Source organism: Rhinatrema bivittatum, chromosome 9 (genome assembly GCF_901001135.1).
Source record: "Rhinatrema bivittatum chromosome 9, aRhiBiv1.1, whole genome shotgun sequence".
Taxonomy (NCBI): Eukaryota; Metazoa; Chordata; class Amphibia; order Gymnophiona; family Rhinatrematidae; genus Rhinatrema; species Rhinatrema bivittatum.
Genome location: NC_042623.1, coordinates 234,005,047 through 234,017,705, shown reverse-complemented (window position 1 = coordinate 234,017,705; position 12,659 = coordinate 234,005,047). Strand labels below are relative to the sequence as shown.

At 43.8% G+C, this 12,659-nt stretch overlaps 1 protein-coding gene across 17 annotated transcripts in view; it reads right to left on the bottom strand.

Moving 5' to 3' along the window:
* The window catches only part of DLG1 (discs large MAGUK scaffold protein 1), an 890,153-nt gene that overhangs the window by 467,781 nt on the left and 409,713 nt on the right, over positions 1 to 12,659 (bottom strand). For all 17 annotated transcript variants that reach the window (XM_029615884.1, XM_029615888.1, XM_029615886.1 and 14 more), the window contains one exon: positions 1,662 to 1,712. In XM_029615884.1, the coding sequence (XP_029471744.1) occupies positions 1,662 to 1,712 (51 nt within the window). The remainder of the gene's footprint in view (positions 1 to 1,661; positions 1,713 to 12,659) is intronic.

Sequence of the window (12,659 nt, the reverse complement as noted above, 5' to 3'; positions counted from 1 at the left end):
ACTTTAAAATGTTAGTGTTTACTAACTCCCGTTAGTGCGCATTAACACGAAAATCAGGACCCACAGGAAAAAAAATGCAAACCGCGGGAAAAACGAAATTTCCTGCAGGGGCCCAAAAACGAAGCCCGAACCAATACAAGTAAATAATGCACATCTCTACTGCTCATTACAGGAAAAGAAAATCTGATTTAGATATTTAAATGACATCGTATTTTATAAGTAAAAAAATAGATACAAAGGATTTGGTACTCCTGGCTTACTCAGTAATAATATGCCAGTTCATACCCATGGTATACCAGATTTAAATATATTCCTAAGAACTAAACAGGGTGAAAAAAAATTCACTGAACTTGAAACCAAAAATAACTACAATACCTAAAATAATGAAATTAGTTTCTACCAAGATGTGAACTCAGCTTCTCCTGCGCTCATAGCTCAGTCACACTTAACTATAAACTCTACAAGAAGGAATGTTATTTATATAAAATATTATTATAATATATAAAGCCAGGCTACCAAGAAACCTTAACAGGAAAAATATTACTACTTATTTATACAGGGGCGGATTTTAAAAGGGCCGCGCGTAAATCCTTCCGGATTTACGCGCGCAGGGCCCTTGCACGCCAGCGCGCCTATTTTGCATAGGCCGCCGGCGCGCGTAAGTCCCGGGGCTTTCGAAAAGGGGCGGGGAGGGGGCGTGTCCGGGGCGTCCCCGAAACGATGCAGCGTTTCAGGGGCGTGCCCCAGCGTTTCGGGGGCGGGCCCGGGTGCGTGGCGCCGGCCCGGGGGCGTGGTCAAGGCCTCCGGACCACGCCCCCGAGACCAAAGCTCGGAGCGGGGCTGCCGGCGACGCGCACAAAGGTAAGGGGGGGTTTAGATAGGGCCGGGGAGGGGTGGGGGGAGGGCGAAGAAAAGTTCCCTCCGAGGCCGCTCCGAAATCGGAGCGGCCTCGGAGGGAACATGCAGCTCGCGCTGGGCTCGGCGTACGCAGGTTGCACAAATGTGCACCCCCTTGCGCGCGCCGACCCCGGATTTTATAAGATACGCGCGTATCTTATAAAATCCAGCGCCTGGTGCGCGAACAAAAGTACGCGCTCGCATATTTTTTAAAAATCTGCCCCACAGTGTATAACTATACATTAAACCATTTAATTCTGGATGGCCAGTCTAGACACCCGCCCTGTGTGGGGAGAGATTCCGCTCATTCTTCTGTCATGGTTAGTATACAACCTCAGAGCCCAAGAAGATGATTGCAAAAGTGACAAGGATGAACCATTGTACACAGGTATTCTTGAAATCTGTATGATATATATTCTGGAAGAGAAAATAATTTTATTTTTTTCTAATTTGAATGTTTTTTTCTGACAATATATCCTGCTATTTGTACCATGTTTTATCAAAACCCATTTTTGACTGTTAGGGTTATATTATGGAAATATTCAAAGCAAACCAGTCAAAGAAAATAAGTAAATATAATCACTGCATCTATAGGTACTTTCTATTAATAATAATGTTCATAGAATGAGTTCAAAAGAGAAAGCTGCTTTCCACAATACCAGACTTGTTAAAAGGTATTTCCCATTTTGTATTAATGGGAAAATGCTTAGTACATGTGGCCCAATGCATCAGATTCTCTCAGAATACATAAATCTCTACGTTACCCTTTCAAGTGTAATTTCTTCATATTCGTAATCCACATCTGTGCCATTGACCTAGATGGTTGGAAAAAAAGCACAATAAATAAATAAATCTATGTATAGCACTGTAAAAGATAAACACTTTAAGGAACATTTCATACCATTTATTTCATGGTATTGGCATCTTCTTCAAAAACAATCCCAAACTTCTCCTCCAAATACCCAACAAAAAATGTCTTTTATATTTAGCAAGAATTAGTTACTACTTAAAAAAAATTACTTGACATCTTTTGGTGACAAATATTAGGTTTTTCCTTAAACAGCAAAAAAAAAAAACAAACAAAAACAAAAAAAAAAAAAAAACAAAACCAAAAACACTCCAGAATTTCTAAACCTAGGGGGGAAAAGTTTCCTCAAATATTTATTCTGTTGTGTAAATTAGAAGTTATTAGTGCTCCTTGTATCCAAAGTACTATCGTTCATTTATCTGTGTGACTAAACAGAAATTTATAGCTGGAAACCTGTAGATCACTCAAACCCAGGTGCTGTAATTGCAATCTTTTTTTATGGTATCATTCAATAAACCATACAGTACAATATAGTGATAACATTTTTCTAGATAAGCTGTTATGGTCATTAAACAGCAATTGCACATAAAAATTCTTCTGAATTCAATAAAAATATATGAATTAAAAAAATAAAATAGACATTCAATAGTCCCACATACAAAGGAACATAAAAGGTCCTGACTTCATGAACAACACTCTAATGCTTAAACAATCAACAAAGAGGTTAGTGCATCATCTCAGCACAGTTGGTATACTAACCAGTTTTTAAAATTTGGTACACAGACAGAGATAACATGCTAATTGAAGCACTCGGATAGTGTTACAGAATTCTGAAAACAATTCACCGTGATGATTGAAAATCACAGCAGGCAGCTTGAAGGGCCACACATTTTTCTTGGTGTTTATGCACTTATACAATTGAAGGTTAATAGAATTTAACAGTATCTGGTAGCTAAAAGAAAATGATATGATTAACTAGGATCTTCTTAACAGTATATAATACTCCTTTTTTTTAGATATGCTTTAGTTATGTTTTAGTACACATACTAAGGTGCTGGGACTAGGAATCACACTGCACTCCCCTCCCTATGGATCCCCCTTGGCCTTTGTTTAAGCTGAGCCATGATAGGAAAATCTCCTACTACGGCTTGTGAGGCCTTGAGAGATGGACAGGAAGGTGTGAAGGGTATACAAAAAGATATTGAGAAAAATACTAAAGCTAAAATTACTAAAAATGTAATAGTGAAACCTGTTAGTATAACGATGGAAACTTTATGGAATTATATTGCTAAGCTGGATTCAACCATTATGAAATTAACAGATGCAGTAAATGAAACTAATAAATCCGTGAAAAGAAATTCTGAAATAGAAACTCAGCAAAAGAAAATTATTGATTATAGAAGAACGATTGGTAGAAGCTGAAAAAAATTCAAATTCAACAAATAAAAACAGAGGGAGAATTTCATAAAAAGCTTGAAAATATAGAAAATTACACTCATTCCCTAAATTTTAGGGTTATTAATTTCCCCATTATTGATCAAATGAGTCCAGTAGAACTATTTAGGAATTATATTACACAGATATTAAAGAGGCAGAAAGGCTGCAGGCAAAGCCCAACCCGCCTGCAGCCGAAAATAGAGAGGCCATGATGTTCCTTTTAATCTGCGGGTGGGGGGCAGGTGTCAGTTTTTTAAAATATAGATTGCTAGAGGTAGCTGGGCTTTTTTGACAGGCCCGGGACAGAGACTGAATAAATCGGGGGTGGGGGATGGCTCACAGTAATTGTCTAATTGTTCGCACAGGTCAGCAAAAAAGCTAGCACCAGCCCTGTTCAACCATTATTTTTTAAGTGCTGCTGCCCCCTAGCAATGTTCTGCAGTTTTTTGACGGTTGTTGGTCCCTCTTACATATGAAAACACTGGCAGGAGGGACTTCTCATTGACATGTGCCTGGTTCTTGGGGCCAGAGCCTGCTAGGCCACACTCATAGCACACAGAAGGCTAGGGAGAGAAAGAGAGACACCTGTGCTTGGGAGCTGTGGTAGGGGTGTATGCTGTCACCTGTCAAATAGCTGTTAGTAGGTGTGGTGACAGGCAATACAAAGACCACAGAAAACTTTCCTGGTTCAGCAGTATTGGATGAGAGCAGTCTAACTTCACAGAACAAGCCACAGCAATGGAGAATACGCCAGCCCACCTGGACATATGGCGAGTCATATGAAGTGCACAGATGACCCAGCTGATTCAATTGTGGAACATCAAGAGATGGGCAAAATGTATATTTATTATTTATTTATAAACGTTTTTATACCGACATTAGTGGGTACATCATATTGGTTTACATTAAATTGAAGGTAGAAAAATACATGGAACAGGTAGGGGGGATTGGACTACTATTAACAGAAAACTAGAAACTAAAGTAAAGAATAGAAGAGGAAACAAAAGTATAACTATATAAATAGATATAACTGAATATTTTTTATTTATTTATTTGTTTTATTTATATTCTTTTATATACCGAAGTATAGCTGAGTGCCTTCACCCCGGTTTACAGTGAAACAACTTCATACAGAGAACGAGTTATACAACTTCATACAGAGAACGAGTATATGTTAAGGATAATTACAGATAATAAATAACATCTCGGCAAAGATGCAGAGTAGAACAAGTTATCAGTAGGCAATATATAACTTAAGTAAATAGAAAAAGGCTTGTTACAGAAATCAAGAAGTGGGATAAACCAGGAATTGTCATATCAGTCTGTGAATGATTGTCTAAACAACCATGTTTTTAGTTCTTTTTTGAAGGTTTTGGGATCTCTGATAGAGCTTAGGTATTCTGGGATAGAGTTCCATATTATCGGTCCTGCTATCGAGAAGGCTCTATCTCTAGTGGCTGATAGTTTCGCAGATGACAGGGGTGGAATGATTAGGAGTAGTTTGTCAGAAGATCTTGAAGTACGTGGTGATATGTGTATTGATATCATGTTGTTCAGAGAGGAATTGTTATCTTTGTAGATTTCGTTGTGGAGAATGGTTAAGGATTTGTATTTGATTCTTTGTGTAATAGGTAGCCAATGAAGATTTTTTAGGGTTGGAGAAATGTGATCAAACTTCCTTTTGCCAGTGAGTACTCGTGCAGCGGCATTTTGCAGTAATTGTAGTGGTTTTAGAGTAGCTTTGGGTAAACCTAAGAAAATTGCGTTGCAATAATCCAGGCTTGAGAAGATGAGGGTTTGAAGAACTGTTCTGAAGTCATTTGGGTACAAAAGAGGTTTGAGGTGTTTGAGAATCTGGAGTTTATGAAATCCTTCTCTTGTTTTTATAGCGATACAATTCTTAAAGCTCAGATCATTATCTATCCATATGCCAAGATCCTTTATTGGATTCTTCATTTGAATATTGGAGTTATCAATTTGAATATAAGGTAATTGTGAAGGTTGGACTGAGGAATTTCTTTTTATTAGGATCCATTCGGTTTTGTTCATATTTAAACATAGTTTTAGTTGGTTTAGAAAAGTTTGGATTGATTTGAGGTATTTTACTGTTAAGCAAATGGTTTCTTCAATAGTAGATGTTATAGGGATTAGTAGCTGGATGTCGTCAGCATAGAGGAAGAATGGGATGCCTAGATTGGCAATGAAGTGGCAGAGTGGTAGAAGATAAATATTAAATAGAATGGCAGACAAGGCAGATCCTTGCGGCACTCCTGTTTCAAGTGGGTAGGGATCAGATGAGCAATTATTAAAGGTGACTTTGAAGAATCTGTCTTTTAGAAATGAAGTGAACCAACTGACTATGTATATGTATATGTATGTATATATATATGTATATATATATATATATATATATATATATGTATGTATATGTGTGTGTGTGTATATATATATATATATATGTATATGTATATGTGTTGAGGGCATCTATGGGAGGTGAAAGGAAAATTGGTTCTTACCTGCTAATATTTGTTCCTGTAATACCACAGATCAGTCCAGACAAGCAGGTTTTATTCATCCCTACCAGCAGATGGAGGTAGAAAACAAAACTTTGGGCACTACCACATATACGAGTGCCACCTGCAGTCCCTCAGTATTAATCAATACCCAAACCAAAATAAGAAAAATAAAGAGCGAACGAGGCTCCCAACATGGATACCCCTGACCAACTAGATAACCATGCAGAAAACATTAAACCTAGAAATTGAAGCCAAAAAATGGCAAATCTGCTTTGCAAATAAATACAGCAGTAGACCAAGCAGTCTTTCGGCAGAGATCCTCAGGGCGGGCCTCTGGACGATCTGTGTTATTACAGGAACGAAAATTAGCAGGTAAGAACCAATTTTCCTTTCCTGAACATACCCAAATCAGTCCAGACAAGCGGGATATACCAAAGCCCTCTTACACTGGGCGGGAACCCAAAAGACCCGCTCGAAGAACACTCTCTCCAAAAGGGGCTGCCTCCGGGGCCCGCACATCCAAATGGTAATGCTTGGTAAAAGTGTGCAATGAAGACCACACCGCGGCTCTACAGATCTCTTGGGGAGACACCAGCTGACACTCAGCCCAGGACAGCGCCTGAGCTCGAGTTGAATCTGCTCTAAGACCCACTGGAACCGTTCTTCCTTTTAATACATAAGCTGCAGAGATAGTCTCTTTCAACCAACGAGAAAAAGAAGCTTTAGACGCCTTTTCGCCCTTTTTTGCTCCCCCGAACAGGACAAACAAATGATCAGAATGACGAAAAGCGTTAGTGACTTTCAAGTAACGTAATACAATCCGTCTCACATCCAAAAGGTGAAGTTCTCATCCCTTCGAGGGATCACGAGCCCAATCCGGAAACCGGAGCAACTTCACTGATTGATTTACATGAAAAACCAACACCACCTTAGGAAGAAACGAAGGTACCATATGCAAGGACACCGTATCAGATGATATCCAGAGAAACTGATCATGGCACGAAAGCGCCTGCAATTTCGAAATCCTTCTAGCCAAGTCAGGATCTTCAAAGATACCCAATTCAGAGGCTCAAGCGGCTCCTCAAAAAGAATGAGATTAAGATTCCATTCTGGAAAAATGCAACGCAGAGGTGGACGGAGATGTTTGACTCCTCGTAGAAAACGCACCACATCCAGATGGGATGCCAAGGCCTTCCCCTGGACTCTCCCTGTGAGACAACCCAAAGCAGAATCCTGGACCCGAAGGGAACTATTGGCTAATCCTTTGGATAAACCCAACTGCAAAAAAAGACAAAATATGGGACACCGACACCTGAAGAGGGTCCAATACCCTCTTCAGGTGTCCACACCTGAAGAGGGTATTGGACACACCAGGTGTCCAATACCCACATCAGGTGTCCAATACCCACATCAGGTGTCCACACCAGGTCTCAAACACCTTCCATATCCTGGAATAGGCTAAAGAGGTAGCAGGGCGTCTCACTTGGAGCAGCGTGGTAATTACTGGTTCCGAATACCCCCTCGTGCACAATCGCCTCCTCTCAAAAGCCAGGCTGCGAGACAAAAGTGATCCTCCTGATCAGAAATAAAGGACCCTGATGCAGGAGATCCGGTAAATTGGTCAGGCGTAGCGGTCCTTCCACTGCCAGCCGCACCATATCCGCGAACCACGGACGGTGAGGCAATTCCGGAGCCACCAGAATCACTGACCCTGTGCCCTCTACACACCTGAGTACCTTTGCTATCAGCAGCCTCAGAGGAAAGACGTACAGAAGGACTCCGGTCAGCCACGGACATACAAGAGCATCGAGCCCCACCGCCACGGACTCCCTCCGGCGGCTGAAGAACCTTTGCATCTTGGTATTGAGACTCGTTGCCATGAGATCGAACTGCGGGGTTCCCAACCGTTCGCAAACTCCCAGGCCCTCTGAGAGAATTCCCATTATCCCGGATCCAACTGCTGCCGGCTGAGGTAATCCGCCTGGACGTTGTCGACTCCTGCGACATGGGAGGCAGCGATTACTTTGAGATGAAGCTCTGCCCACTCGAACAGCAGCTGAGCCTCCTGCGCTACCATGGGACTCTTCGTTCCCCCGTGGCGGTTGATGTAAGCCACCGCGGTCGAATTGTCCGAGAAAACTCGCACCATCCGATCGCAGACCAAGGGTAGAAACTGCTCCAGAGCTCGGCATACTGCTCTCATCTCTAGGCAATTGATGGACCATGTCTGTTCCGACATCGACCAAAGGCCCCGAGCAGACCTGCCCAGACAAACTGCCTTCCTTCTTGGGCACCACGAAATAGATGGAATATATGCCTTATCCCTGTTCGGACACTGGCACCGGTACAACCGCCTCCAGACTTAGCAACCGCTGAAGCATTTCCTGGACCGCTGTTCACTTGCTCCGGGAAAGACAACGCGACTCCAGAAAGACTGACCGCAGTGGGCGAGAAAATTCTAAGGCGTAGCCGTTTCTCACCACGCTCAACACCCACCGGTTGGAAGTGATCTTGGTCCACTCCCCGTAGAACTGGGCCAGCCTGCCCCCGATTACCAGAGACGAGGAGTGGACCTGCCAGATCTCATTATGAGGACTTATTGCCACCCGCACCTTGGGTGGATCCGCCTCTAGATGACATTCCAGCCCCTCAAAAGGACTGTTGCCTATGCGAGGACTGTCTTGGGGCCGAGGCCGCTGAGGGCCTCATCTGACGAAAACGTCTGGACTCCCAAAAGCGAGGCTGAGAAGAAAAAGGTTTCCGGCCAGACTTTCGATCCTCTGGCAGCCTATTACCCTTTGTCTCACCCAGCGACTTCATCAGACGATCGATGTCCTCACCAAACAGCAGTTTCCCCTGAAAGGGCAGATTACAGAGCTGCGATTTTGATGACAGATCCGCTGGCCAGTTGTGTAGCCACAAGTGTCGTCTGGATGCCACCACAGACACCATAGCACGGGCCGTGGTTCTCACCAGTCATACAAGGCATCAGTGCCATAGGCAACCCCTGCCTCCAGGCGGGCTGCCTGGACTGGGAAAAGAGTACCAGAGGCAGACTGTTCCTGCGGCTTCTGGATCCAACATAAATAGGCCTGCTGCATCAGACTTCCACATACTGCCGCCCGCAGACCGAGCCCCAGGACCTCAAAAGCTCGCTTGAGATGCACTTCCAACTTCCGATCCTGAACATCCTTCAGAGCGGAAGCTCCAGCCACCGGAACAGTGGTCTTCTTAGTGACTGCCGAACCTGCTGCATCCAGTTTTGGGACCTTGAGAACGTCCAGATGGTCCTGCAAAAGCAGATAAAGCTTGGACATCGCTCTGCCAACTCGCAGACCCGAGTAGGGGGAATCCCACTCTTTGTTGATCAATTTCTGGATTTTCTTCAGAATTGGGAAAATGCTGGGGGGTCTCCATAGGCTATCCAGAACCGGATTAACCCCTTCAGTTTCTGAATCCTCCAGAGTGAGCTTAATCCCCAGCGCCTCCAACACCTGAGGTATAAGCAGGCGAAGCTCCTCTTTCTTGAAAAACCAGATCACTCACGGATCATTACATTCAGCCTCCGGACCCTCCAAGGTCCCCTGTTCAGTTTTAGAGTCCCCTGGGTCCAGAGGGGGATCCCCAATCGGGTCCCCATCCTGATCGGCCTCAGAGGAGATCTCATCCTCCTGCTGAGACTCGTCCGAATCTTCCGAGTCAGACTCCAGTTGCGCTAGCCGTCCCTCGGGAGGCAGAGTTCGCAGCGGGACCTTTCCCTGCTTTGCCGAACCTGTTGGGCTTTCTGTGACACCGCACTTACTTGCCTGCCTAGCCAGGAAGGCCTCATGCAGTAAAAGTACGAATTCGGGCAAAAGCCCCCCAGGGGCCCCTGAATGGCGCTTGGGGCTGCTAGGGCCCGAGACATCCGGACCTTTTTCCCCAGGTCAAACCATGGGAGACAGGAGCGGCGGGGACCCCCCGGAACCCCGGGGAGAAGCCCCCCCCGGAACCCCGGGGAGAAGCCCCCCTATCCAGCTCCGCTTCTGCAGCCATAACCACTCCTTCCCGTGATCCCCGCACCACCGCCGTGGTCCGCGAATGCCTCTGCGGCTTTGCTTGCCTTTCAGACCCCCCTCCAGCACACTCCGTGCAGAGGAGGAGGTCCATTCAGGCCAACCGATGGGCTACCACAGGCCCTGCAGGTCTCTCTGAGCTGCTTGTCTGTCATAACAAGCACCAAGAAATAAAGCAAGGCAAAATAAAAATCCAAACAGGCAATCCTATGCTTGCCGTGCTTTCCCGCAGCCCGAATCGCGAGGGGGAGGGGCACACCACACACACCAGCTGTCAAACCCCGCTGACACAATGAACAGGCCGCTGCCACGACTGAAAACCGTGTGGCTCATTCAGGAGTACAGTCAGCCCCCAATGGAGTGAATCCGCCCTGACCAGGACCACCCTCCTCCGAATGATCCCCTGATCCGCCCACTTGCTGCCTGGCCTGCACCCGATGATCTCACAGAGGATTTCAACCTGCTAGGCCGCACAGCCTGCCGCATGCTTCTGCTGTTGCATTCTGCCTGCTAGGCCGCACAGCCTGCCACATGCTTCTGCTGTTGCATTCTGCCTGCTAGGCCGCACAGCCCGCCACATGCTTCTGCTGTTGCAAAAGCAGACAGCTGCCGGTGACTTTTTTTTTTTTTTTTAAACAACAAAGATTTAAAGGCCCAGACACACAGGAAAGCAGAAAAATAAAAGTAAGAGTACATCCCTGTCTTGGGCTGGTTCTCTCAGTGGGCTTCGGGCCCACTGATGGAACCAGACCACTGGCTGTCGGGGGTCCCAGGGTCGCGGGCTGAAGCTGGCTAGGGGCATCCAACCCCCCATTCGCCCGGCTCAACCCAAGGGATGACCCTTCTGCAGGAGCCTGTCACCTCGGGGAGCAATTTTCCTTAAAATATCCAGTCAGTCAGTACTGCAGAGTTAGCACCTCTACCATCTGCTGGAGGTAGAGAGATACTGAGGGATTAAAGGTGGCCCTCTCATGTTCTCTACCTCCATCTGCTGGTAGGGATGAATAAAACCCACTTGTCTGGACTGATCTGGGTATGTTCAGGAAAGGTTTCCTGGCTCAGTTATAGGTTTAAACTGCAGAGTTAAAGAAGAGCTACATTTGTATATATAAACTATTTCCTGAGAAGCATTTTAAAAATCAATGGCCTACCAGTGGAGATGGTACAGGCCAGCACGGAGGCAACTTTTAGACACTTTTGGGATCGATATGCTGGGAGTGGGATTAAGAGATTAGGTAGAAGACAAGAGGGGGAGCGCATGGTTGGTTACCTACATGGCATGGTATCTCAGCTGGGCAGACTAGATGAGCAAATTGGTCTTTATCTGTTATTTACTATATTATGATTTTACAGTAGTGGGCTGGTGAATGGATGCATGCACGCCTACATGAGTGAGGCAAAGTGGTGCTGGGAATAGTTATAAATATGCCATCCTGCAAATTACTTACATAAAGTACATGCATTTATCTTGTCTGTGGCACATGATAATGTATAAGGGCTAGTGTTTCATATTATGTACAAATAGCATCACTGGTACTTAGATCACGGATTTATTTACACATTTGTATTCTGCAATATCCATAATTCTATGCAGAGAATAATTTTAAAACATTCATAATATAACTGACAAAAAACAAACATGAGCCTCTGCCTCCTGTCTTGCACAAATGTCTCAAGTTCTGTGTCTCTCTTCCTCACATAAAGAAATCTCTGTATTAAAGACTGACAATGTGTCTTCCCTTTTCCATCAGGTGCAGTGCTGGAGCCCCACAAGGCACAAATAGCAGAAAAATCAGGAGAAAGCAGTTTGCAGTGTGCTGAGACCTGGCTACATTTAACACACATAAAAACCAATCTTGGGGAGTCTGTATTCATTGTACTGAGTTTTCCACCTATGGGTCTGATGTATTAAAATGTTTTTGCATGTATTTTTTAAATGTCTTTACAATATTAATATTTGTAACTTAGCATAGCTGCCATAGCATTATAATGAATATACTGTAAAGCTCATTTTGGAAATGTCAATTATTTCTACTTAAATGGAAATTAACAATCCAAATCCTATGAGCAAAAAATGAATGCCTCCAGTCATGAACAGAATTCCAACAAAGAATTTCATAATGGATGACTGATGCATAAATATTAAAATGCAGCCTTTTATATATACATAAGACAAGTGGATTTCAACTTTATTTTTAGTTTAAAAACCCTATAATATATTGTAAAATTATATAGAGTCCCTTGCAATTTATGCTTGGCAAGCATGGGAGGGGGAAGGGAATGCTTCAGAACTTCCAATTGGCAATCCTATGAAGCAAAAATGAAACTTTTTATTCTTTTTTTCTGTCCATTTCTTTATCCCATTGTCTTTCATTATTTGCTTTTTTGCCTTGTATTTTAATTCCCTTTTTATATTTTGTCTCTTTTTGTTTCTCACCTGTTCCCTTTTACCTCATGATACCTCAAAATTACAAACACAGCATAGGAGTGTTGGCGGTGGGCAGCACAAATCACTGAGAGCTCTGCACAGTGCCAGAAGGAAACAGCTGCTCCAGTGACAGTGCCAGCATTGGAACAAGGTGAAGGAGTGTTACCAGCATTGTGCACAGAATCCTTTATGGAAGCTCCTGGAACACTGAAAAACAGTGATGTAGACCTTCTACTGTAAAACAACTGCTGTAGAAGTTAATGAAGTGGCTACTGCTCTAATGTTGATGTGGTTAATTACATATTTTAATGTTACTTTAGAATTCTCCCTTGCAGACACTGTCATACTCTTGGTTTCACTTAATATTTACATATTTTAAATATCTCTATCAATTTTACTTTTCAGTTTTGACAAAATTATATTTGTATGCTTTCCAACATATGGAATGTGGGAAAGACTTATGTAAATTGGATCCCTGTTTGTCTGTACATCTGGGGCAAAATAACTCCAAAGAAGGG